The 27425-nt window shown below is 51.2% G+C and overlaps 1 protein-coding gene across 1 annotated transcript; it reads right to left on the bottom strand.

Moving 5' to 3' along the window:
• Positions 1 to 1175: 1175 nt before the first annotated feature.
• DIPK1C (divergent protein kinase domain 1C) lies at positions 1176 to 17731 on the bottom strand. The gene is made up of 4 exons (XM_032603081.1): positions 17054 to 17731; positions 8564 to 9238; positions 5690 to 5854; positions 1176 to 1376 (listed from the first exon to the last, which is right to left on the bottom strand). Exons 1-4 carry the CDS (start codon positions 17729 to 17731, stop codon positions 1176 to 1178), a joined length of 1719 nt encoding a protein of 572 aa, XP_032458972.1.
• Positions 17732 to 27425: the final 9694 nt, after the last annotated feature.

Below are 27425 nucleotides of genomic sequence, written 5' to 3'. Positions count from 1 at the left end.
GGAGGTGCAGCTGAACCAGCATACATAGGCAATTGCTCTTTGTCTGCATCAGAAGGGGTTTGGGCAAGGAAAAAAGAAATACTTGGAATTTGTCAATTTGTGGTATTTTAAAACTTCAGATTAATTTGTCTTCTCCTGTTTGTAAACCATCAACAGAATCCCTAATCCTCTCTTGGCGTCTTTCTGGGTTTACCTTGAGGGTGGCCTGTGGTGGTGTGCTGAGCTCTCACCCTCCCCAGATGTGGACTAGGGCTGTGTCCCCCCCAAGGTGGACAGACCTCTGGCCGGCTCCACGTGCCCGACCCGGGGAGTGACCAGCATGCAGTTTCCTCCCGTTTGCTCTCGCAGCAGAGCCGCAGCATCGGGAACGCCCTGGAACCAATTCTGCCAACAGGTGACACGGGGCCTGCGGCCTGGTCTTCGCTGGAGCGGCAGAGTGGCGCTGGGTCACAGACAGGCACTGAGCACAGGCCACCTGGCCCGGGCTCTGCCTTGAATTCACCAAGCCTGCAACCCCTGCTCCCAGGGAGGATGTACTGTGATAAGAGATGAAGTGCTCCCTAAAAGCGATGTTACAATCCGTAAAATCCATTCATTCCTCAAAATGAAAAACACCGTAAACTGTGCTTTCACACCCTTGCCAGTACAAACTACAGTTCCCAGAGATGAGACTTGGGTTTTTTATTGTTTTCATTTCCAAAAGCAAGATGACTCTTCTCTGCTAGCGAGGCCCGCGGTGCCAGTGGCTACGCCAGAGAAGGCACCTTCCCCGCCCAGAGGCGCACAGGGCCCACACCCTCACCCGCTCACACACGCGTGCACACACGTCCACACACCTGCACAACTTTCACGGCCACGTGCGCACTCACCCTCGCGCATGCGCGTGTGCGCGCACGCAGGTGCGCTCTGTGACGTGGTGACGTCTGCAGGGCGCCGGCGGGGCTCTTGCTCCAGCACAGCGGAGCCTCCTTCCGAGAACCCGGCGCCGGGACCCCCTCCCTTGTGTCACTTCGAAGGGGTGACGGGCAAGGCCCGGAGGGTTCCTCAAAGCAGAGCAGAGGGAGGAGGCGGCTGAGGGACGAACGGCGCCGGGCGGCCCCCTCCGCACACAGTAAGCGTCCCCGAGGCCCTTGTCCGCGCTGCGGACGCGCTCCCTCACCCCGCGGGGGCCGCGGCTACTCGTCCTCCCGCAGCTCCCGCAGCGCGGCCTGGAGGAGGCGCCGCAGCTTCGCGAGCACGCGGGGCGCCGCGCCCTGGGCCCCTGGGGCCGCGCACTCGAGCACCGCCGCCCGCAGCTGCCGCCGCAGCGGGGCCGAGACGGCGGGGCTGCCGCGGGACGAGGAGAACCAGTGGCGGAGGATCTTGTCGCAGACGACCTGGGGGAGGGCGGGAGGGGGCGGTCAGCTCAGGCCCGGGGGCCTCCTGGAAGGGCCTTTCCTGGACCCTAACCCGCCCAGCGGGGAAAAGGCCACCCCGGGTGTGGTGGAAATGCCGAGGGGGAAGCTCCGGGTGACACTCAGAAAGGACTGAGGACACTGCAGCAGAAAGTCACAGGCGGGAGCTGCTGCGTAAGGAGTGGACCCTGGGCAGCAAGGCTGCCAGCCCCGCCGTCACCGCACCCCTGAGGGCGCACTTTCTTATCCATAGGTCGGTCACGGCGACAGTCATCGCCACCTGGCAGGATTGTCCTGAGGGCCCCAGGACACGCTGGTGACGAGGGTTATGCAAACGTGATAGTACTTTGAGGCTCACTGAAAAAAAGGTATATTGGAAGGGAAAGGCTGCAGACTCTTTCTGAGGAGGCTTTGAGATGTTTTATTTTAGGAGAAGTAAAAATTAAGCCACTATCTCACAGCCTTTAGTTCTCCTTGGGTATGAAATTCACTGAGGCTGAAGATCTCTTTAAATTCTCCATTTAAACACACTGTCTGTTTTACAGCCGTCATGGTTTCCTCCCTGTTGGATGGAGCGCTGCATAATTAATATTCTGCTCCACTTTTCTATGTCACACTTTATATTAGACTCAGTTAACAAATGCCTCAATTTTATAGAGCTACTGTTTCTATAATTTTGACTTGTGTTTCCCAACCTCTGCAAGACTGAGGATTCTGTTTAAAAACAAATTATCTTATTTCTCTTTTGAGTTGATAATACATTTTCAGGGGCAAACATGGAAAATGTCCCAAAAGATAGGCTGTAAGTCTCCATCCCACTCCTCATAACCAGACACTCGGCTCCTGGCTCTGAGAGGCAACCACTCCCTTGAATGTCCTTCTGGAGAGTCTATAAATATACATGCATTTCCTTTTTCTTTTACTTTACATGGATGGGAGTATATTGCACTCACTGTTTTGTAGCTTCCGTTCCCATTTAATGAAATATAAGGGAGAGCCTTCCAAATCAGTCCTTATAAGGATATTCCATTTGTTTTAATGGCTGTACCTCAAATGCATATCATAAATTATTTAGCTAGTTCCCTATTGGTGGAAATTTAGGTTGTTCACTAACTTTTGCTATTATGAAAAATGCTTCAGTACATACCTTGCAGATATCTTTTTCATTTTGCATATGACTAAATTTCTGGAAATGAAATTTCTGGGCCAAGGGGTATGCATATTTTTTGTTTTGATAGATATTGCCAGATTCACCCCATAAAAGTTGTACCGAGTTACACTCTCATAGCAGCGTATGACAAGAATGCCCTCAACAACACGCGTCGTCTTTCTTTTTTTGTTAACTGATGAATGAAAGTGGTTTAATTTGTATTGCTCTTCATATCAGTCAGGTTGAAAGTATCTGTGCTTCCTTTCCAGTGAGTGGTCAAGGTGATGTTCTTTGCCCACATTTCCATCAGATTGTTAACTTTTTTCATATTGATATGTAAATGCTCTTTATATATTAAGGACATTAACCCCCTGCTTAGATTGGTTGCCTGGGGAGCAGACTGTAAGGTGGAGGTTTGCATGCAGGGATTTATTGAGGGGCATTCTCAGGAACCATCTTTCCATGGAACTAAGGGAGAAGGAAAACTTCTGGTACTGGAATGGCCTACAGAGTTTTCCTTATAGAGGCCAGGGGGCTGGGCTTTGCATTTCCCCCCTCCCCACTGACCAATCACTAGACGCTGCCCCTGGGATGTGGGGTTACTGTGAGCCAAGGACGATGCTGGGGGATGCCGTGAGTCTCAGCAGCTCTGAGTCTCAGACAGATAAGGGCTGTCTCTGTCCTCTATGCTCCTCGTCTGTAAGAGCAGTTGCAAATATTTTGCCAATTTTCTCATTTAACCTTTAAATTTGCTCATATTTTTTGTAACTTTGTTTTGTTTTTGCCATGTGGATTTTTAAAAAAATTGTTAAATGTGTCAGTTGTTCCTCATATAGCCTCTGAACTTTGTTCTGTACTCAGAAAGGCCTTCCGAACTCTAGGGTAGTACTTTAATTTCTCCCAGTTTTTTTCTGGAACTTTCAGGATTCCATTTTTTAGGTGTAAGTATTTGAGCCATCTGAAGTTTAGTTTGATATAAGGAGTGGACCAGGAGTTAATGTGATCATTTGTTGTTCCTGAATACCCACTTTACCAGCATCACTCACTGTATAACCCAGCTTCCCTCTCACTGGCCTGAGAGGCTGCCTTTATAACACACTGAATACCCATATGTCATTAGGTATACTTCTGCAATTTTTAAAAATTCTATTCCTTTGATCTGTCAACCAACTGATGCAGGGCAGGGATTTTTTTTTTTTTTGAGTAAAAGTGTAAGTTAGAAAAGTAATACATACCACCGTAGAAAATTTATAAAATATAGGGCAAAAGGAAGAAAATAAAAATTATCTGTAATCCTATCATCCGTAAGTAATTGCTTTTGACGTTTTCATATCTTCTTTCCCAATCACGTACTACTTAAGGAAAATGAGATCATGGGTAAATACTGATTTGTAACCTGCATTTTTTCGCTTAATGAATGCTTCATATTTTCTCATATCCTTAAAGGAAGCGAAATTTCGTTTCTAGGTCTTTATTCAAAGGCAATAATCAGAAAAGGTGCACAAATGCAATTGCTCAGCTAAAGAGAGTATTTCCAACACTCATGCACCCTCCAGAGGGATGTAGAATTTTACAATCATGTTAACAATACAGACTCTTACCTCGATTTCTCTGAAGCCTCACCTGTTAATTAATAGCATTTTAACAACTATTCCCAATAGTTAAAGGTAAAAAATTATTATCGCTGGGTTTTAACTTGCATGTCTTTGAATAGTAAGATTAAATATTTTCCAGGTTCTCTGTCCGTCTGCACTTCAGCTCCCGCGTATCTGTCATATGTTCTTCTCTGGCCAGTTTTGTGTGTGTGTACCTCTCACCGCTTAACGGCTCTGCAAGAGCCGTTTATATATTAAGGATACAACCCTAGTCTCCAATTATGCTGCAGAGGGCAGGTGTTAGTGTTTCCGCTTTGTGGTTTGAGGTCACAGGGTGGTTGGTGCTCTAGTGAAAGCATATTGTTCCCACATCTGGAGAAGAACGATTGCGCTGCAGACCCACCGAGGGTGTGAGTCCACGTTAAGTTGTAGAGGCTGCCGAGCCAGGGCCTTGTTCGGCCTGGTCCAGGACCCCCAGGTTAACTACACAACTGTCCAGGTCTCCCCAGGTCAGTCCTCTGTGCCGGCGTGACTCAGCCTCAGGCTCTGGCCCCCTCACCAGGTGTGCACCGGGGTTATATTGGCCTTATGGGCTGGAGGATTGTACACAGACTCCACAGACTGTGGTGGAGGTGAGACTGCGGAGTGGACCGGCTAGGAGAATGGAACACTAGGAAGGCTGAGGCTAGAGCACAGATCAGCGGTGGTGGAGGTGCGCCCAGCTTCCCTGCTATGACCTCTTCCTGGTTGTGGTCAACACCTGTGAGCCCAGCTCATCCACACCCACCTGAGGGCCTGGAGTGAGGGCCGGGAGCAGACAGCGTCTGCCGGAAGAGGGGAGATGTCTTCCCAGTGCAGGGTTCTCCAGCCCCACACCTGGGTCTCCCTCACTCTAGACTGGATCCTAGAGCTGGAAGCCAGGATGCGTTCCTACTTATCACTGGTCTCCTGGATGTGGGACCCATGCACTTTCTCCTTCTATTAACCACCTGCTGGCCTAACCCCTTGCCTGTCGGATCTGTGGTGTCGCCCACCCTCTCTGGTTTGGCCAGTTTTCAGGACTGCTTTGCCCTTTTTCTAGATTTATCCTTGGTGAATCAGTCTCTGGGTGCTCATTCTGGGTGTGTGTGTGTGTGTGTGTGTGTGTGTGTGTGTGTGTGTAGATGTAGAAACTAGACCTAGAGAGAAGGGCTACCCAAGTCCCCATGGCTCTGGGGGACCCAGTAAAGGCTGTGCTGGGAGCACCATCCATTAGCCCCATGGGGTCACTTGGCCGACAACCTCCAGGGTAGACGACTAAGAACAAATGATCCCCGTCTCCCACCATCCCTGCCCTTACTGGACACATCGAGCCCAGGTGACATGGCAAGGGTGATGACCTTCAGCTACATCACCGGGATGTCACAGCGTGGCAGGCAGAGGCACCCAGAGAGAACAGGGTCCCCCCCGAGAGAGGACAGGGTTCCCCCCCACAGAGAGGATAGGGTCCCCCCCCGGCAGAGAGGACAGGGTCCTCCCCCCCCCCCAGAGAGGACAGCAGCATTGCTCACCTGCAGGTTGCTGTTGGTTCTCTGGGCTCCACACCTCTGCACTCGTAAATCACACTTTGAAAAACAGTCAAAGAAATTGCAGTCTTCATCTCCCGTGCAGTTCTGCTCAAGAATTTCCCTCATTTTAGGTTCAAAAAAGGCCATGTCCACGTCAATAGCCACCACCTGTAATTGAAACAGCACACGCCTCTCAAGAGGACCCCCAAGGCCCAGCACGGAGGGAGCCCTGCAGTGCCACCCCGCCCCTGTTCCCCTTTGCAGGTGCAAGTGTCACAGAAATCTACCAGCAGGGAAGAGGGGCCAGGTTGTGCTGGGGGCATGCAAGCCACCGGCATAGATGGTATGGCAAGGCTTTAACTGCAAAAAGGACCTTTGTGGTCACCAGTGAAAGCCTAGAATGTGGAACTAGTATCACTTTTCATCTTTAAAAGTCTTCTCAGATTTAAATTTGAATATCTGAAGTATCTTTAAAATGAATTGGTTTCCCCTTCTGTTGCTTTATCACTTTGGTTTCTGACATTCAAGGCTCAGGAACACAAAAGCTGTGAGACACAGATAATCTATCCCTATGAATATAAGCAACAAAAGAAAACTATATTCAAGGGACAGGTGGAGGGTGTGATGGTGAGAGTGGGGTGGGCAGTACGTAGGTCGTCTGTTTATGCTGTCTGTTACCTGAGGTGACTGGTTTCCAGCTGTGGGGAGCTGGGGGAGTGCAGGGAGTGGCAAAGCCAAAGTTCTTAAATTAGGGTCGATACATATGGACCCTGGTCCAGCAGCATCAAAAACTAAGTCCCACTATCAGCATGAAAATGTGATGAGCCGCTGGAATTTCAGATTTATCTTCCTAGTGTCAACCCAAATAGACTTCAAAACCAGAAAAAGAATAATGTCTAAATTATGCAGATGTTCCTCCACCATCTGAATTAAAAAAAAAAAAAAGATGAGCTCAAACCTGAGAAAACCTGGACTCTGCCCAAATCGAGCAGTGTATAGCTTCAAGGTATTAAAGAGCTACTAGAAGGCTCGATGAGGCTAATGGAGTCTGTGGCATTTCACAAGCCTCCACAGATCAACCTCAAAATATCAGCCTTCTCCCTCTGGTAGCGTCTCAAAAAAGTGTTCATTTACATCTCAGTTCTCTGCAAAGTGAGGAGGCACATTCCCAGGTTGTTGTTTCTGTTTTTTCCTTCAAGATTGATGCCAGAATGCAGTAAAGCTTCTTGGGGATTATTCAGTAAAACAGAGGAGGGAAAAATACTTTATTTCAAAATATGTGGAGAATAATGAAAATAGAGAACAGGGAACTTTTCCCTATTTAACAGCCTTGTCTAATTACTACTCCAGGCTCTGCAAACAGAAATTATCATTTTAATCAATTTTTCCTATCTTATTATTCAGACAAAAGAAATAGCTCATTTCATTACTTATACCGGTTAATACACTAGAAATATATGCGGCTGTGCTAATGAGTCTGTTGTCTTTCATAATTTATTTGGGGGGCTACAAGACACTTCTTTTGATAGTTCCTGGCCATCTCCCCAGCTTCCCCTGGGCCCCTGGTGGAATTTCAGCTCCCTGTTACTTCTGTCTTCTGGCTCTGATTGTTCCCTGTTCATCTCCCAGGAAGAGCCAGGTTTATTTTTTAATTTTAGTGTGTGCTGTAGAATGGATTACAGCTCCTGGAAGCATAACTCCATGCACCTAAAATAAGAACAGGAACAAAATGAACAGAAAAAGCTGCCTGAGCTTTCTTAGATAACATCGGGAGAATCATAAAATTTTTCCTGCACAAAATTACCTAACTTGCATCATTTTCAGACATCAGCCTAGAACGGATTGACGAGGATTATTTTGTTCTCCACTGAAAAGTGTGCCTCTAGAGCAGGAAACGTCATCTGTTTGAAAAGAGCACTTTCTGGCAACAGTTTGGGAGCAAGAAGTAAAGATGTTTTCCTAGTTCTTTTGCAACCGCTGGACAGATTCTCAAGACCCGCAAGGGGGGACCCGAGAAAGTGAATGACCGCGAATCATCGATTCTTAACACGTTACCTGAAGGACAGCGCTCCTTCCCCACTGCAACACGGACCAAAGGGGGAACCCTCCTGCTGGTCCGTCGGTTCGCTAGTTCTCACACTGAGCGTGCATCAGAATCACCTGGAGGGCTTGCTTTTAAAACACAGAGGGCCGCACCCCACCCCGGAGCCCCGGGCCTCCTGCTGCTGCTTCTCCACCTCGGTCGTTCTTTGTAGGCCTGCACTGCCTGGAGTGGGACATAAAATTCACCTGCCTTCTGCAGAGCCTGCAGAGGCTGACGTGTCCACCCAGGCAGGATTCTCCCTCGTGTAAGGCACCAAAACGCCAGTTGTCCCTCTAGAAGTCTTACCCACAGAAGGGAAACTAGAACGTCTCCAGAGGAAAGTATTAGAAAAAGTTGCCCATCATCCTAGAGCATGGACACCTTGAAAACAGTGTCCCCCTACTGAGCCTTTGTACAAAAGCCCCCAAAGGCCGTCCTCTCTCCTCATCCTCCGAGGCTCCTTGTCTCCTGAAGACTGTTTTCTGCACAATTTGCTTGCTTTCAAAATAGCCCTAAGACGCGATGTCGCTTTGGAGAAAACAGAGCAGCCCTTAAGGACGACAGACCACGCCTCCGGCTGCGAGCGGCCGTCCTCCCAGTTCAGCACCGGGCAGGCGCCTCTGTTCTTTAAATTCTCTCATTCCCACTCGGAAGGTTTGGCAGGTCGGAGCTGTCCTGGCTAGAAGGCTGCATAACGCTGCTGGGTCTCCCCCAATCTCAGAAACCCCCTCGTTTAGGACCACCCGGACCCAAGTCTGCCCTCCACGGGCGAAACACACGCCGCAGCCACTCACCGTGAAGTCGCTCCTGATGGCAAAGTTCTCGGGCTTGACGTCGCAGAGGTGCAGGCGGTGCGAGAAGTCGTGCTCGAAGTGGCGGACCATGTCCAAGAAGCTGAGCGCCACGCCGCTGAGCGCGCGCGCCTGGGCCCGGCCGCCGCGTGCCGCGCCGTCCAGGGGGAAGAGGGCCCGGAGGCGGGGGCTGCCCGCGGCCAGGTGCTCCACGGCGTAGAAGTGGCCGCAGGAGCCCAGCACGGGCGGCGCGTGCGGGCTGCGGCCCCGCAGCAGGCTGAGCAGGACGAACTCCTCCTGCTGCAGCAGCGCCCACAGGCTGGCCAGCTGACCCCGCAGCCGGGGCCCCCGCCGCCCCAGGCCCAGCCGCCCCAGGCCGTCCTCGGCCAGCTCCAGGCCCAGCGCGCTCTTGACCTCCCCGGCCGCCAGCAGGAGGAGCTCTGCCTCCGGGAAACCTTGGCCGCCGGCCTCAGGCTGGCCTTCCAGGAGGCCGAGCGGCGGGAAGCTGGAGAAGGCTTCCTCCTTGGACTTGAGGACCACGGGCCGGCCGCGCCAGTCAGCCTGCAGCACCTTCTTGCCCCGCTCGTAGTACAGGCAGCGCCGGTACCGTAGCTGCCCCGCCACGCACAGGTCCTCGCACAGGTCTCCGCCGAGCGTGCCGCCCCGGTAGTCCTGGCACTGGAAGGAAGGGGACAGTCGGTTACACCGTGGAGGGGCAGCGAATAGACACAAGGCTGGTCCCCGCACCCAGCACGCTCCTAACAGCTGTGCAGACCATCTTCACCGGAGTGAACCACGAGGCTACTCGGGTCAGAGAGGAATTATGAAGTCAAAGGTTTGAGAGCTTCCCTGCTGGCACAGTGCTTAAGTGTCTGCCTGCCAACGCAAGGGACACGGGTTCGAGCCCTGGTCCGGGAAGATCCCACATGCCGCGGAGCAACTAAGCCCGTGTGCCACAACTACCAAGCCTGCACTCTAGAGTCCGCGAGCCACAACTACTGAAGCCTGTGAGCCGCAACTACTGAAGCCCGTGTGCCACAACTACTGAGCCCGCTTGCTGCAACTAGAGAAAGCCTGTGCGCAGCAATGAAGACCCAACGCAGCCAAAATAAATAAATACATTTAAGTTAAAAAAAAAAGACTTGAAAGAGCGCCTCAAGTTTGTTCTCCATCAGGCCCAGGTCTTAGGAAGCAGGTCCCTGCCCTCCCCCACTTCCAGCTGAGGTGGGTGATGCTGGCAAAGGCCTTTGGCAGCTGCGTTCAGTTTCCTTGATTGTCAGCGAAAGGGCTGGGCCAGGCCCGTGGTTCCCAACTCTTGGCCTCACGTCAGGGTCACCCAGAGAGCTTTCAACCCCCGGTCAAGTACAGGTCAGCCAGACCTCGGGAGGTGGGTCCCCGGCGACCCCAGGAATGGCCCTTCCTCTAGAACCTCTCCTTGCACCCATTGTGGTCGCCGGGAAGTGGTATGGCTATAAGGCCAGCAGGCTCTGGGGGACTGTGGGGTCTGGAGAGCCCACTGCAGGAAACAGGAGGCAGGAGAGGCCTCGTGGCTGGCAGGGCAGGCACCGGGCGCCTGCGGAAGAAGAGCCCTGCAGGGTAAATTCCAGAAGTGGGGGGTGTTTGGTTCCTGGGGGTGGTGAGGAAGGCACTCAGGGACCCTGAAATGGGGAACTTCTCCTAAACGTCAGGCTCTTAGGCCCTCCTGCCACATGGGGGACCTGGTGACCCCACCACGACACTGCAAGCATCCGTGCTAAGAATACAGTCCAGCCAGGCCCTGCCCTTCAGACCTGCTAGAGGGGGAGCAGGAGATGCCAGTGTGAAACCGATTGAAAGGGAGGATTATTATTCTGTTCTCTTTCTTTTTTATCTCTTTCAGGAAACCTAAACCTCTGGACCCACGTTTATTAGGGGTTGAGCCTATTTCCTGACTCTACCTGTTTCCCCCCAGATGCATCTTCCTCCCATGTGGGCAGAGGCAGGTCAGGTATGTAATTATATGCTGGCCAGACTCTGCTTGTTCTGTGCTGCTCGGCTTTATTAACCCCAAGTAGGTTATATACAGCTCCTTCAAGTCGGAAAATATACCTCCAATGCTTGGATATGTGAATAATCCCCAAATCCAAAAAGCTCTGAAAACTACAAGTTTTTCCATGACTCATTCACCATCATGGAGTGGCAAATCCGACTGAAAAGATGAGAGCCTATTTATGGTCTGAATGTATTTGACCTGTGACTTTGCATATACTTCGCTGCAGAGTTATTCATCAGCTGGATTTGTCTGATTACTGGTGCTGCCTCATAGGCAAAATAGAAGGTATATATATATATGCTGCATATTATCTAACACCCAAAACAGTGTGAATTCTGAAACAGGCCTGGCCACAGAGCATTGGGTAAGGAATTGTGGATCTTTATAAGTACCCTCAGTGACTTGTTGAAAGCATATAACCAAAATGCTTATTAAAAAGATATACTGGGCTTCCCTGGTGGCGCAGTGGTTGAGAGTCCGCCTGCCGATGCAGGGGACGCGGGTTCGTGCCCCGGTCCGGGAAGATCCCACATGCCGCGGAGCGGCTGGGCCCATGAGCCATGGCCACTGAGCCTGCGCGTCTGGAGCCTGTGCTTCACAACGGGAGAGGCCACAACAGTGAGAGGCCTGCGTACCGCAAAAAAAAAAAAAAAAAAGATATACTCCCTGTTCTTAAAACAAGTATCTGAAGTTCAGGGACCGTTTCAGGCAGTAACTGGACAACAGCCCAAAAGGACCAAGACAAGCCATCAGACCTGACCCCCAGCTTCCTGCTGAGGGCCTCCCACAAGCTGCTTCTCCTTTGCCGCGTTAGATCTCGGCACCGCACCGTATTGGGTGGTGGGGATGTCACGCTTGCCAAACCCAAAGATGCATGCGATGGTCCCAATCCTGGAGTCTGGGAGTGCACCCTGTTTGCCTGGGGCTGGCTTTTTGTCTTTGGAAAACAGACAACCATAATGCAGCTGTATTGATAAACACGCATGAAACTGTTGTAAATACACTTGATGCTGTGTACATCTTGCAATTTAACTTAACACCATTTTGGTCAAATGCCATCCTTTTACCTTTCATCCTGGTACCTCTTTCCAAGGCGTGGGGTCATAAGAGGAGCATCAAAGGATCAGGACCCTCTGAGTGACTCTCTCTGCTTGGAATTGCTTCCGTATCACGGTGCCTCGGAAGAAAGCATCAGCTGATTCTGATTCCTCTGAGACCTTTCAGGGTAATCTTAGAGGTAAGGTGGGAATGCAAGGTTTAAATAATTGAGACTCCCAAGAGTAAAAAAAGGTGTGAGTGACGGAAGTAATGTGGGCTGTTCATTTTACTTGCTGCAGCTTTGTCCTATCTTATCTGGTATTTACAGAGTTTCACATCTCTGTAACAAGCCTGACAAGAAAAGGCAACATTTCTTTCTTTCTTTTTTTTTATAAATTAATTTATTTTTGGCTGTGTTGGGTCTTTGTTGCTGCGCGCCGGCTTTCTCTAGTTGCGGCGAATGGGGGCTCCTCTTCGTGGCAGTGCACGGGCTTCTCATTGCAGTGGCTTCTCTTGCTGCGGAGCACGGGCTCTAGGCACGCGGGCTTCAGTGGTTGTGGCTCGCGGGCTGTAGAGCGCAGGCTCAGTAGTTGTGGCGCACGGGCTTAGTTGCTCCGTGACATGTGGGATCTTCCTGGACCAGGGCTCGAACCCGTGTCCCCTGCACTGGCAGGCGGATTCTTCACCACTGCGCCACCAGGGAAGCCCAACATTTATTTCTTGATTGCCTTATAAAGCCCCTAAGCCCTTTGAGTATATCCAAAATGGTTTAATTCAATTCCATAATCCTTTTTAGAGTGTCATCAGATCTGTAGTTTAATCAAAGGTGTTTTTGTATGAAGGACAGAACAGAACTGGAAAAGAAAGAAAAGCAGATGACACAATCGAGTTTGGAAGGAGGAGGTGGGCCCTGAGCTGTGAGCTTCAGAACCCTGCTGTGCTAGTCCGTGGGGAGAGGCATGGGGAGGGCGAGATAGGGGCATGGGCCCTGGCTGGGCCACTGCCCCGGAGCGGGGAGTGCCGAGGGTGTCAGCTGTGACTGCCCAGGGCCTTCACCCTCCTCATCTGGAACTGCGGCCGAAATTGTCACCACCTGTGGGCCCAGAAGCCCACTCCACACCCTGGGGGCGAGGAGTGGCCGCGGGCAAGCTGCCTCAGGCGCACCCAGCCACCTTCCAGCTAACAGTGACTGTGTGCGAGCTGAGCCACGATCCAGCCACAGGTGCCGGGCTCAGGCTCAGGCATCACAGAGCGAGGTGGCTGCCTTTCAGACTCCTCAGATGACAGGGGAGTGTGAGCAAGAAAGGCACGTGGCCAGGCTTGGCTTTGGGGCCAGCTGGGTTTGCCTCTGGGCTCAGCCTCTCGCTGGCCTGTGGCTTGTTTCCACCTCTGTAACATGGGATGATGACACTGTGTCGTGGGAGACCTGACAGAACGCTGCCCGCTGCAAGGGTCGGACCCACCTTCCCTGGGAGGCCGCCCCACCTGCCAGTGGGAATTCTTGCCTCCTCTGCCCCAGGTTCCATTCAATAACCCCCGTGAGCCTCCGTACCCTCCCCTGCCCCCGCTGGCTCCCCACAGCATGGTGTTTTCTACGAAACTGTACTGCGTCGATGAAATCGAATTCAAATCGAACCCATACGAGATTTGCCCCTGCAAATTTAGAAGGCAGTTCCAAACAGGGGTTGCAAGGAAATCTGGCATATAGTCTGCTGACTTTGGAGGGGAACGTTACCTTTGGCTGTTTTTCTGAAGGTCCGCATGTTCAGGTATAGGCATGCCTCCAGATGGCTGGCAGCTTGTAGGGAAGCTGCCGATCAGGAAGGGTGGGCAGTGGGGCTGGGCGCCCAGAGCCCTGCCGGGCCACCAGCTACTGGAGGTGTTGTCCTAGGTTTCTGACCTAACTTTCCGTGCCCCGGCTACCTCGTTTGTCACGGGAGATCGCAAGGGTAGTTAGTGCAGAGCTGTTCCTTGTCGTCACCCTTTGTGATGAAGCCTTTTTGGCACATCAGTCCCTGCTCTTCTGATACAGAATGTAAAATTCATCCACTGTGGCTCTTCTGGTTACCAGATCTCCAGTGAGTTCTGTAGGATCTTTTCGTATGCCTGTGCTCGCTAAACTCAGAGAAAGACTTGGCTCGGCTTTTAAAAACCAGTAAATTTACAGGTTACAAGTTTACAAGCTAGTTAAGCAGCGTCGTCGTGTTAGAGACAAGAGTGAAATTATCTTAGCAGCATGTCCTATTGAGGTAGCTCATTTTTTTAAACTCAATAGAAGTAATGTACTTTTAACTCCATTTAAAAAAAAAATCACTTTCCTCTGGATATGAGGAGGCCCTGACTGCCATCTTGAACAGCTACATTTCTGTACCCAAATGTGTGTGCATACAAAATCCACAGGTATCAGATTTTAAGATAAGCTGGAAAAAAACCAAGTTAATAAAGTCTCATTATAGTTAACTGGCATTTTTTAAAAATCAATGAAACTCACAGCGAATTCATATTTCTTAGAGGTTGTGTGCAAACGCACACTCCCAGCAGCCCCAGTTCTTGTAGAAAGCGTTCTCAGTGGTGGTTACTTAGAACCTCCCTCTCTGGCTTGTATCTCGGTTCTCAGGCAAAAACAAAACCTGTCCTCTCTAGTCTGGGAAACCGGTGACAGGGTCTCAGAGGTCATGCCCAAGGGCTGGGTTTTCTTTTGTGTGTTTGTTTTTGTTTTTAAGGAGAATTAAGTTCCTATGCGGTTAGCAGCCCTCCTATCTCACATGGAATTCCTTCATGGAGCAGTTACGCTGTGCGTTGCAGAACCTCAGAGCAATTAGCCAGGCCACTCTGCAAGCCTTCTCGACCCCTGGACAGCTTAGAAGATAGAGATTACAAACGTGGCCAAATCACTCAGGAAAGCAGAGTCATTCCCTGCTATAAAATCTCTCTGGGTATGTGCCCTGGATGCTGTAGTCCCACTGGGACCTTGGGTTTCTATCAGAGCAAAGAAAGATAAGCCTGCCCTGTTAAAAAGAAATCCCAGATGTAGGCAACCAAGTTAAGTCATGTCAAGACCTAACCACCCGGAAGGGACTTAAACCTTCTGAATAACAGAGAGTCTGTGGGAATCTTTTTGAGATGCTTTGAAAGTGATGTGCTATGGCAGGGTTAAGTATGCCCAGTTGTTAGTTACTTGTGGTTTTCAGTATTGGAGGAGCCAGTTCTGTCACGGGATCTCTACTATCAGAGTCACATCCTGGCTCCACGACACAGTAACCGTGTGAATCGGGACAAGTTACTTCACCTCTCTGGGGCTCGGTTTCGCCATCTGTGAAATGGGAGGAGTAAAAGTACGTACCCCGCAGAGGCTGAGATTAAATGAATTAATACGTGTAAAACTACTTAGCACAGAGCCTGCCCCGAGTGAGCCTCAGCGGGCACCCGCAGCATACGTCCCTGCCGCCCTGGGAGGCGCTCTGCCTGCAGAACCGGAAGCCGGGCCTGTGAACGGTCAGACCCAACGCTAGTCAACCTGGCACAGCCTGCTGACACGGTTCCCTGGGAAAGTGGGGCTCTGGAAACCTCACAGAGATGTCTTGATTACGGGGTGAGCTGAAAAGCCGCAGGAAAAAGGAGGGCTGCCGTCTGCCCAGAAAATTCTGAAGCTGGAAGACCTGGGCTCGACTCTGGAACCAATCCAGTTGGCTCTTCCAACACTCTCTCTTGAGACTGGAGTGTGCTGGGCCCCCTCCAGAGGTGGGGTGAGGCTCGGGGGGGCCCCAGCACCCATGACTCCCCGCTCCTAACCAGCCCCTCAGCTTCATCCTCAGATTCTCCACCTGCCTGGCGTGAGGGCCCGGGAACGTGCTCAGAGGTTCACAACTCCCTTGGCTTTGCCCAAGGGAAAGGGGTTCCCTCTGGCTCAGCTGTGGCTCTTCCTTTGGTGCTCTGGGATTCAGAGTGAAAGCTAATGAGAGTCTGGAGGCCAGTCAGAAAAATAACAGCCAGTTTTATTATTAAGGATAAAAGCCAGGCAGAATGAATTGAAAGGACCGGCGGAGCTGAGAGACAGAGGCTCGATTCAGTCCTGGGAGGCCACAGTGCCACAATGCCAGCCTCTGCGTGGCCGCCAGGGCCCGGCAGAGTCTAGGATGTGGAGACTGGGGTCCTATTCAAACCTCAGTCTAGTTCACAGTGTCCTGGGTGAAAGGGAGCCACGGTGCTGTGTGGGGTTCCCGCCAGCAAATCCAGAACGGAGAGGGTAGAAAGGGAAAGTCAGGTCCTGAGCAGAGCGTGAGAAATGGCGGCCTCAAAGGGGGCCTCCAAATGATGCTCCCCACAAAATCAGGTCATTGAGAACCGGTCAGGTGAACTTCAGGCAGACAGACAGACATGGTATTTCAGATTGTTCTTTTGGCAACAGAAAAGATTGGCTGCCACAGGAGATATGTTGGTTCAGCCTCCAAAGAGAATTGGTTTTAATTTATGAGCTGGAATGCTGGGAAAGTTATGATGAGCAATGACTTAAGTTATACTAGGCTATCTAATTTCCATTAGGCCTTCTCTCACTTAACCAAAGGTAAAGAAATGAAAAAATAGTGTTCGTTTTTTATTTTAATCTAAAAGACTATTATATTATTTTTGGTACATGGATAGTCATCCTGGCCAAGCTATTCATTTTATACTACAATTAGTCAATCAGTCTCCCCAAAACAGAGGGGAAAAAGTCTTTATCAGTGAAAGGAATTTTTAGAGGAGTTATTGAGGAAAATCAATGAGCTCTTGTAACTTAAAGAAAACTTGATAGAACGTCAGTGTAACAATGAACAGATAAATGGATAGATGATTGAGAGATAGGATGGAGGGAATCGATGTGTATCTCACCAACGTTATGATCAATTCATGAGGACACGCGCTGTCTTGGGTCCCGCAGACCGCGCGGGGGAGAGCCGCGGCTCTGGGGCGCAGCGAGGCGGGGGCCCTACGAGCCGTCTGCATGGGGCTCGCCGAGGTGCAGCCCAGGCTGGACTCGCCGAACAGCGGCTGAGCTACCGAACGGCGAGTCCGGGTCAGGGGCGTGGTCTCCCCGACCCGAGCCCTCAGCGGCCCGCGCCCCGAGCCCCGCTGTCCGAGTCGGGAGACTGGGAACAGACCCGAACACTTGCTTTAGGAGCGCGGGCTGGGGGCGGCGGGAGAGCAGTCGGGCAGGAAGACTCTCTTGGGACAAAGGATCAATTTGGGCGAAACGGGGGGAGACATCCCCGCCCGCGCACGGAGGACTCCCGGGATGGAGACCGCATCCCACGCACCGTGTCCGGGCCCCCTCCCCTCGGTCCACGGCTGTGCTCAAGTCCCCGGCTCCCGGGGCCCGCGGAAGGTGTCCCAGTCCTGCCCCCGGGGCGCGCGGCGCGGGGCAGTGCGGCGGCGGCGGCACCTACCAGCGCGGCCAGGATGCGCCGGCTCTTCTCGTCGGTGCAGCGCTCGGAGAGGACGCCCGGGTGCGCGCGGAGCAGCAGCGCGGCCGCCAGCACCCAACCCGCGGTCCACGCGACGCAGACCAGCAGCGCGCCCCGCCCGCACCACCCGGGCCGGCCCCGCGAGCCCGCCGCCCGCGCCCGCGCCATGGCCCACCCGCCCCGCGCCCAGCGCCCCGCGCCCCGCGCCCGGTGCTCGCGTCTGGGCTCGGCGGCCCGGCGGGGGAGGGGCGCGGGGGAGAGGCAGAGCGGGCGGAGGGGAGGGGGCGCGGGGAGAGAGGCAGCGTGGGCGCCCGGCCCGTCCTGGGGGGCGGGGATGAGGGGGTTGTCCCGCGGCAACAACCCGCGCCCGCCCGAGCAGCCGGGGTTCAGTGGGTGTCCGCGCGCGGGACGCCCTGCTCCGCCCGCCGCACGTCGCCACCGTTTGCACTTTTTTTTTTGCACCTTTTCCCCAAGAAGACCAGCTCCTTCCTGGTACCGACTCTGCGTAGATTCAGGCTCGCCCCGGTTTAGACTCCTGGCTCCACTGAGGACAAGCTCTCGCCCCTTCTCCGGGCGGCTGCTCGGCGCCCTGCACTCTCTTTTACAGACCCCCGCCCCTCGGACCCCTGGGCGCCCTCGGCTGCAGCCCTGACCCCCCATCCCCCCACTTGGGTCTCCTCCGAGCGCTTCCCGGGGTGAGATCCTGAGTCAGGGGTCCGGGACAGTCTGGGAATGTCGTGGCGGCCCCCACCCGCCCTTCCCAGGCAGCTCCTGAATCCCACCGCCGTCTCCCAGGCTGCCAAAAACTCCAGGGCGTCCTTGCCAGGGGTAAAGAAGCGCCTCACTCTTTAAACGTTTCCCTTCCCCCTGGCGAGGAGGAGTCGTTCACTGGATGTATCTAAACCTGTGTTTCTGTGTATTTGCAACGTCCTCTGGGGAGCAGGCTTCCATGTTCCGTCGCAGTCGTCGTATGAGGTAGGCAGGAGCCCCGGCCTTCAGAGCTGCCCCTGGTTCTTTCCAGCCCTCCCTGACCCCACCCCAGCTGCCCTCCGCTCCCTAAAAGCGTTTCTCCCCTAAACGGAGAGCCAGGGCGGGGGAACTGTCCCAGCCAAGGCCTCTGAAAGCTGCCCCCGCTCCCGCATTCACTCAACAAAAGCTTATTCATAGGCCTGTTGTACAGCCAGCCCATCCCGGGAGGTCAGGCCCTACCTGACCGCCCTGCACCTAAATTTCACATGTTCCCACCCTCCACCCCCAGTGAGGGAATGACAGGAATTACTCTCACCCTGATGGAGCATCCTGTAATCATCCCTGAGGAACTGGCTTCGTAACCTTGTCTATTCTGCAACTTGCTGGTTTAGCTTTCAGTTTCGTGGCCCACTGGTGAAGTTCTCCAGGAATTATGAAGCATCCAATTAACAAATGCTCAGCCCTCAGGAACACTTTGGGTACACCGCAGCTATTCCCTAATGCAACAGACACTTGGGATTTGGGGATCACTTGGCTGGTAACAGTAGTGCCTGTTCGAGTTCCTTCTGTGTGACCGTTTCTCCCACCTCCACCCTACCAGCCCCCCCCACCCAGGGCACACCCCACCAGAAGAACCACGTGGGAATATTTCCCTAGGCTGGCTCTACGAAAACTTGGTCTCTTCATTTAAAATATTGCAGTTGTGGAGTAAAGGAGGCATCCTAGGACGCTGCTTTAAAATCTTGGCTTGGGGCTTCCCTGGTGGCGCAGTGGTTGAGAGTCCGCCTGCTGATGCAGGGCACATGGGTTCGTGCCCCGGTCCGGGAAGATCCCACATGCCGCGGAGCAGCTGGGCCCGTGAGCCATGGCTGCTGGACCTGCGCATCCGGAGCCTGTGCTCCGCAATGGGAGAGGCCACAGCAGTGAGAGGCCCGCATACCGCAAAAAAAAAAAAAAATCTTGGCTTGATGGTGTAAAGCTGATTCCCTGTCCCAAGAATTTTATTGGGAGGGGGCAGGAATAGGAAGAAAAATAAGATACAAAAGTGTTAACACTTCTCCTTTAAAACCTAAGTGTGCAAACCACAGGGGAAAAGCAGAACATGAAAGCAAAATTAATATTAGGATTTGCAAGGTAAGTTCTACTTTCGTAAGTTTTAAAAATACATTATTAATAATACTTCTTTTGGCATTTTTATAAAGAAAAGTATACCAAAGAAAATGATAATCCCACAGTAAAGAGATCCTTTAAGCATTCAGCATATTTTAAATTGAAATATCGTTGACATACATGAGCATCGTTTTAAAACAGAAGATATCGTACTCTCTAGAGCCAAAACAAAATGCTTAGAATGCAGAACTTACGCCGGCTGCCACCCTCTAGTGCGGTTTGTACGCTGCACAAAGCCGCGGAGGGGTGGATTGGGCTGAAGTCCACCAGAGCTCACGCCACCAGGCCCTTTTCCTGGGTGCCCCATCCGACCAGAGGGGATGCCTTTTTAAATGACCTGTGCAAAGGGGGCTTTTTTGGGGATTCACAGGACAGTGCCTTACAGGCCAGCTGTACCCTTGGTACTAGATATTCCCCTAGAGCAGCAAACAACTAAACAAATAATTACATTAGCAATAAAACGTGAAGCTCTGGCTTAACAAGCAAGGTAAAACGAGTCTGGTCTCATCTCCCAGGAGCCCAGCGTGCTAGTAGCACCAGCCGTAATTCCCAGGCAGCCTTGGCAGGGCCTGGCAGGGAGCCTGCGAGTCCGGACTAGGGGACAGGCAGAGCTGGGGGAGTGGCTGGGCTCAGTGCAGCCTTCACATGGAGTTGATCTGAATAGTCTTTGACTCCTTCAAAAAACTGTATGAAATCCAAGAGCCACTTTTCCCCACTCCCTTACCCAGACTGTGAAAACTGAAGTCATAACACTAGAAATGGCTTGCGTGCAGTGACCCTGCCAATCATACTCTGGTCACACAGATATTCACAAGGTGGTTTTCCTTTGTCTTGAAGGAGATGGAGACATGTCTCTTTATAACCACACGAGGCAAAAAGTCCTCTGAGCCAGTGATAGGGGCCCGGGGGTCCAGGGCCCTGTGCCCACACTCAGGCACCACTACAGCCAAGCAGAGGGAGTGTACTAACCAGGGTGCGTCTGCTTTAACTATGCACTTAGACTAAACTGTATTTGTTCACTTACTTCTTCCATCAGACCAGAGGCTACTTGAGGGTAAGGACTGCGTCTCCCAGCACCTAATCTGGTACCTGGATCAAAGGAGGTCCTTAAAGACCTGCTAAAGAAATGAGTGGAATATGTATCCTAGCTTTTCCTCCGAAAGATCAGAAAACTTCGAGCACCCTGGACTTTTTCTTGAGAAAGTGCTTTTAACACATAAATATTTCTCTCTGATTTCCTGAGGCTAAATGGAGCAATCCAGACACGTCACAGGGTTGGGAATACGTTTGAACGTACGCTTTGGATTCTGAACTCATCTATTGGCAGTTGAACTTGTCACTGAGAACAGAATATGAATATTTTGTTTATAGGCCTTTCTTGGAAGAAAAGGTAAAATTCTATAGTTTCGGCTCTGATTATATTAGACAAATGGGTTTATTAGTGCTCCATTCTACTGCATTTCTATGAGCTCATAAAAGTATTTTTCTTCCTGAAAGGACTTGGACAACAACAAATATCCCTGTGTTTGTATAGTACTTGGTATCTTCCCAGACATTAGCTCATACAATTGGCCTAGCAACCTGGTAGGGTGGATTGAGTGAATGTTGTTATCTAATATTTCATAGAAAAGCGTAATGGCCTTTTTTTTTTTTTTTTTTTTTTTTACTGTCATCTGTTAGTGGGAGTGACAGGGTTAGAGGCTGACTCACCTGCTTCTAGGTGTGATATCCTAACACCTGTTTCCATGTCGGAATTGCCCACCTTACAAGTGAGGGGTTAAAATGTTCTATGCATCTCACAATCATTTATTGACGTATCCTGCCTCAGGCCAAGAAAGTTTCAAACGTTTATCAGCTTTACCAGTCATTTGCAAAATTACAGTTGGAATAGGATTCTAGCTCATGCCCAGCTTTGCCATGGTCTCTGTGGCCCTCTCCCAGCAGTGGCGACCACATTTGCACAAGGGTCAAAGTGCAGGAAAGGGGAGGCCACCTTTCGGAAGGGGGCGAGTTTCCGATCACCTGCGGGGTTGCGGGGTGAGGGAGGATAAGCCTGAAGAAAATGAGAGCCAGACAAACTTGCCTCCCCACTCAAGAGCATCTCCCCTCAAACTCATCCCACACTTCAGCAAGTTCAGCTACTCCGTGGTTGGGGTCTTACTTTACCAGATGCTTACCTTGCTTTCCTCCGAAGCGAGACCAGCCTGTTTTAAAGTGAGAGTTTTGTTTGGAAAGGAAGAAGTTACTTCGTTGTCTGGGGCCAGCCTCGGGGTGAGGATGGGAGATCTGGGTGTAGGTCTCACTGGGAGCCCTTTATAACCGGAAGCCTGGGTTCCAAGAGCCGAGGAGAGAAGAGCTTAGAACGGTTAGCAGAAAAGTGGGGCTTCTCCCGCAGTTTTGCCTAGACTCCCCAAATCATCTAGTTCATGAAGATCAATAACTGTTTCACCCTGATTCGGGAGAATTAAGAATAGGTGAAGGATGCGGGCACAGATGTAGTGTTAGGATTTCCTTTCCCGCATGATTGCTAACAGCAACAGCTGGAAGTTACCTCAGTGTGTGTCCCAGAGGTTGGGTTGATAAACGGTAGTCATCCACCGGTGGAACCATGTGTACTGTCACCAGAGGTTGGACATGAAGCCTGTGTTGATAGGAAAGGTGTTATTGGAGAAATGGTCCTTTTTCCTGGCCCTGCACCTTCCCTTCTCAGTGCACACCCCACGTCTTCTTAGGGAATCACACCTCTCACGCTCAGTCCTGTGGTTTGTTCCGAAATGCAGCGGTGCTGAGGGCTTGTGAGAAAGCCCACTGAGGAGAACAGAGACACAAGCTCCCAACCGCAGGGTTGGTCCGGGGCTCCCAGCAGGCCAGCGGGACGGAAGGGAGTCACTTCTCAGCGTTGTTGGAACCGTAGGGAAAGAGGAGGCTTCTTCCCCCTGAGGGTGCCAGTGCCGGGCTCTGAGGATGCGGGGGCTAGAGGGCCATCGCACGAGGATCTGCTGGAGGATGAGGCCAGCCTCGAGGAAGGAGGGCATGGGTTGCAGAATTCCTCAGGACTTTGTGTGAGCGCCTGACTTTTCAGTTACCCAGTGGATAGATTCCCTTTGTGGCTGAAGCACATTTGGGTTGGGTTTCTGACATTTACAATGGACAGAGTCTTGGTCAGTAGACATTCATGATACGTCATGGAGTGAAAAGGCAGGTTTCAAAACATTATGTTCCGTCTTAGTTTTTAAAAGCATACCATATACTTATTTATAGACTCTCTTGGAAAGAGACATCACAATGTATGTTATCTCTAGCTGGAGGAATGACAAGTGATTTTTCTTTTCTTCTGTTAATTTTCTAATTTTATGTAAGACAGGCATGCCTTATTTGTGTAATGAAAAAGCGTTTTTATTTAAGGAGATGAATTACAGGAAGAGAAGCAGACATCAGGGCTCTGGGATCAGCAGCTTCTAGTCTCAAGAGCTGCTGTGATGCTGGACGTCTGAGAGGTGCAGCCCTTGGCCATCCTGAACCACTTTGTAAGGGCTAGTTTGTCTTCTGTGACCTCTCAGCCTTGTTCCTTTTTCTGTAACAATGCTTACCGTGGTAGGAGTTCATTCAGTCATTCACTCATTCACTCTGTAAGCACCGCTACTCTAATGTTAAAGACGTCAAGATGAATGACACAGGGTCTCGGTCCTCCTTTGCTGGGAGCAGATGCTCTACAGCGTGGAGTTCTCTGCAGAAGGATCTGCTGCATCTCTGCTCCTCTCTGTTCCTTCCTGACCCCCCGGGCCCTCTGAGCGACCCTGCCAAAGGACAGGTCTGGGGCTGCCGTTGCCAAACCTCTGCTGGACCCAGGACCACGCGCTAGGCCTTGCGCTACACGCGCACACGGGGATCCCGCCAGGACTGGAGTGGGAGCCCCGGCGGGGAGGGGCTGTGGGCCAGGCCACGGGATGATAGAGGTTCTTTTCTGTTTCATCCTTGTCATCTTGCGGGAGCCAGAGAAAGCCTCTCACCGTCTGCCCGAAACTCAGGAACGGCTCCCGCCCTTCCCAACTCCTGCCTGGAAGATGAGGGGACACAATTTCCTCCTTCCTGAGGGCAGGTAGCCTCCTAGACCAGAGACCCTCCACACCTTAGGTTTTCAGATTGCTGGGCTGTAGTCGTCGTCATTATTTTTTAACAGATTAATTGAGACACGTTTTACATACATGAAATTTCCTCCGTTTTAGGTGTACAGTTCAGTGATTTTCAGTAAATGTACGGGGGCTGTGCAACCACTCACACCATCCGGTTTGGGAACATTGCTGTCACCCCAGAAAGATCTGTCTCGGGCATCCATTTGCATTTGCTGCCTGTCCCCGCCCCCAGCCCCAGGCAGCCGCTGATCTGTCTCTGTAGGATTGCTTCTCTCTGGACGTGTCAGCTAAATAGAATCATACGACAGACAGATGTCTTTGGCTTCCGGCGTCTTTCACTCAATTTCATGTTTCTGAGGTTCACCCGTGTGGTAAGAGCATCAATCCTTCATTCCTTTTGTATCACTGCATGATACTCTATTGTATGGACAAGTCACGTTGTTTATCCATTCATCAGTTGCTGGACATTTGGGTTGTTCCCACTTTTTGGCTGTTGCGAATAATGCCATTATGGACTTTTACGTACACGTCTTTATGCGAACATATGTTTTTATTTTTCTTGAATTCGTAGGGATGAAATTGCTGGGTCTTATGTAAATTGACCTCTAGCTTAAGGAACCGTCAAACTGTTCCAAAGTGGTTGTACCATTTTACATTCCCCTCAGAAATTACAAGGATTCCAGTTTCTCCACGTCCTTGCCAACACTCATTATATTGGTTCTAGTGGCTGTAAAGTGGCATTTCATTGTGATCTTAAAGTGCATTTTCCTCACGAAGAGTCATCGTCTTATTTTCCGTGGCCAGAAGTGACCCCACGATTTGTGTGATCACTCTTTCCTTGTCCTGCAATTCGGTCCGGTGATGCTGGTTAAAGGGATGTGAGCTAAAGGCCGGCAGGCACTCAGCATGGTTTCCTGAGCTGTCTTGAACGTGAGACTCTGGAACCACCCACTGCAGTCTTTGCTGTGCTGTTTTGCTGGTGCCTTTGCTGTGTGTTAAGGTTGGCCCGAAATCTTTGCACAGAACAAATCACTGTGTTCCTTGCAGGGTTCGCCTTGGTCGTATAAGCCTTGGAGTTTCCTAACCCCCCACACAGTTGCACTACATTGTTTGGGACAAACCTTAGGAAATCTCTGCCCTTCTTTTGGCCTCCTTTCTTGCATTTTCATTTCAACTCAAGACACAGCTGCTGGTTGGGATTTCCCTCCAGTACGAGGGGGGCGATGGGACTGATCACACTCCTCCCTCCCACCCGGAGCGCCTGCTCCAGCCCACATTGTGTGTGCGGTGTTGTCTTCGAGCAAGTGCACGAGAAAGACCGGTATCACGCCCATTACATTCCCGTGAAAGCACCTCGCGGGGCAAACATGCAGCCTGCGATTTGGCCTCGAGACTCCTACACAAGGGCTCTTAGGAAAGGGTGACATTTCCAGAATTTATTTCCCTTTTGGCGAATGACATGCCGCTCTGCAGGGAGCGTGCTCCACCCTAAAGCATGCCTGAAATAGTCTGCAGCTGGAACTGCTCACCTAGCTCAGAGCTGGGTCCTGTTAAGGGGGTCTCCTTCACCAGCAGCTGAAAGCAGAAGGCCCTCAGCTCTGGTGGGTCCAGGTTGCTGAAGTCGGGAGAGCCTGATGCCTTTGCCAGATACGCGTCCTGAAAATACCAATAGTTCTGGGATGAGATTCTTCTCACCAGGTTATCGGATGTCAGCCTATGAGAAGACACAGTGTCAAGTCACCCCCAGTTCCCCTCCCCTCCCATTAACCTTGGCTCTCCATGTGCTGTTGAGAGACAGCGGTGGCCTCGTGAGTGAGAAGGATCTCGCACTATTACATCCAAGAGGTTGTGCCGCCTGAGCCCCACTCCCCAGAAAGCATCTCCCGGCTTTCACCTCCTCAGGGTGGCGGGCTAGACGCCGAGGAATTCAAGACGAAGAGACACTGCTCTTCCCAGTTGGTGGGAGAACCAGGTTTGTCACACACACACACACACACACACACACACACACACACACACACGTGTTCAGACAGTGGTGGGTGGAGCGAGGGGAGGGGAGTCAGGTGAGACCCTGAGGAGGTGGCCCTGTTGGTGACTCTTGAGGGTGGAGCAGGGGCCACCAGTAATGAAGGAAGACTCGGGCCTCCACGGTGAAGACATGGAGGTGCAGACGGAGGGCCTGGGGCGGGGCCCATGCAGCGGGGGATGGAACGGCCCAGCAGGCAGTGTATCACAGAGCGATCAGGACCCTGGGTCTGGAACGTGGCAGTCGGCTTCCTGGTCCAAGAAGGTAACTCATCGCTCTATTGAGGTGGGACTGGAGGCTGCCTTTGGGGAGAGGAAGGGCCTTCATCCTGGATGGAAACCTGGATGTGAGGCCTCAGAGGACCAGCTGAGACCTTTAGTGGCCCGCAAAGCACTGAAAGGGTGGTGGCACCCCGCCCCGCAACTAAGTCAGCATAAAAATAACCCTCAGCATAAATTAACTGCATGGAAGTCTAACAAATTTAGCTATTCCATTCTCACGAAATATCCAAAATAAAATTAAATACTTGCAACACATATTTTGAGTTTTCGTGCCATCCATGTGTCCTAAGCCTGTGCTCACAATCCCCACTGAAAAATGCACTCAACATCGTATGTGCCCAGCGGATTGCAAATTAAAACAACAGTAAGCTATCACTACACATCTATTAGAATGGCCCAAATCCAAACACCGACAAAACCATCCTTCTAGTGAGGATGTGGGGTAACAGGAACTCTTTGTGTTTTGCTGGTGGGGACGCAAAAGGGCTCCATCCACTCGGCAAGACAGCTTGGCAGTTTCTTACAAAAGTGAACATATTCTGACCATATGATCCAGCAATTACACTCCTTGGTATTTACCCAAAGGGTTTGTGTCCACACAAAAATCTGCACCTAGATGTTTATAGCAGCTTTATTCATGATTGCCGACACTTAGAAGCAACCAAGATGTCCTTCAGGGCTTCCCTGGTGGCTTAGTGGTTAAGAGTCCACCTGCCGATGCAGGGGACGCATGTTCGTGCCCCGCACATGCCGCGGAGCGGCTGGGCCTGTGAGCCATGGCCGCTGAGCCTGCGTGTCCGGAGCCTGTGCTCCGCAACGGGAGAGGCCACAACAGTGAGAGGCCCGCGTACCGCAAAAAAAAAAAAAAAAAAAAAAAAAAAAAAAGATGTCCTTCAGTATGTGAATGGATAAACTGAAAGGTATATAATTCCCCATTGGGAAGCATCTTTTTATTGTGGTAATATATATATAACATAAAATTTACCATTTTAGCCATTTCTAAGTGTATAATTCAGTGGCGTTAAGTACATTCATTTTGTTGTGCAAATAATACCACCATCTCCAGAACTTTTGATCTCCCTAAACTGAAACTCTGTCCCATTAAACAGTAACCCCCATTCCTCCCTCTCCCCAGCCCCTGGCAACCACTATTCTACATTCTGTCTCTATGAGTTTGACTACTCCAGGTACCCCATAAACTGGAATCCTACAGCATTTGTCCTTTTGTGTCTGGCTTATTTCACTGAGCATAATGTCCTCAAGGTTCATCCATGTTGTAGCCTGTGTCAGAATTCCCTACCTTTTCATGGCTGAATCATACTCTGTTGTATGGATAGACCACATTTTGCTTATCTATTCATCTGTCCAGAGACACCTGGATTGATTCCACCTTTTGGCTATTGCAAATAATGCTGTCATGAACATGGGCGTACATACATCTGCATGAGTCCCTGCTAGAATGCATGATTGTTAATAAAGGAAAATAACAAGCGGTAACAAAAGTGAGCCTTCTGATAAAGCACGGCTGCTTCTGTGAAATCAGAAAACGGATTCTCTATAAAGCACAGATTATGGCCGTTCTGATTGCAACTAACATATACCAGCAATGTTTTTTGGTTTTTTTTCAGTTACAAAAACTATATTTTACGTGCTTGCCAAGGTACAGGATTACTCAGGAAGAAAATCTCGTACAACCAATGCCAGTCAATGCAAATAATTAAATAACTCTAGCCTCAGGGGTGGGGGGAAGTTGCCTTTTCATCGTGCAGACCGAT

Source organism: Phocoena sinus, chromosome 14 (assembly GCF_008692025.1).
Source record: "Phocoena sinus isolate mPhoSin1 chromosome 14, mPhoSin1.pri, whole genome shotgun sequence".
In the NCBI taxonomy this organism is placed as follows: domain Eukaryota; kingdom Metazoa; phylum Chordata; class Mammalia; order Artiodactyla; family Phocoenidae; genus Phocoena; species Phocoena sinus.
This window is presented reverse-complemented; position numbering and strand designations above follow the sequence as displayed.

What these genes read in the sequence shown, in the direction of transcription:
- DIPK1C (XM_032603081.1), bottom strand. Translation starts at nt 17,731, where the DNA reads ATGGGGGGTCAGGGCTGCAGCCGAGGGCGCCCAGGGGTCCGAGGGGCG. An exon ending in GGCGCATCCTGGCCGCGCTG is followed by an intron (nt 9,239 to 17,053) that starts GTAGGTGCCGCC and finishes CCTTCCTTCCAG; the next exon opens with TGCCAGGACTACCGGGGCGG. An exon ending in CCATCAGGAGCGACTTCACG is followed by an intron (nt 5,855 to 8,563) that starts GTGAGTGGCTGC and finishes TTTCAATTACAG; the next exon opens with GTGGTGGCTATTGACGTGGA.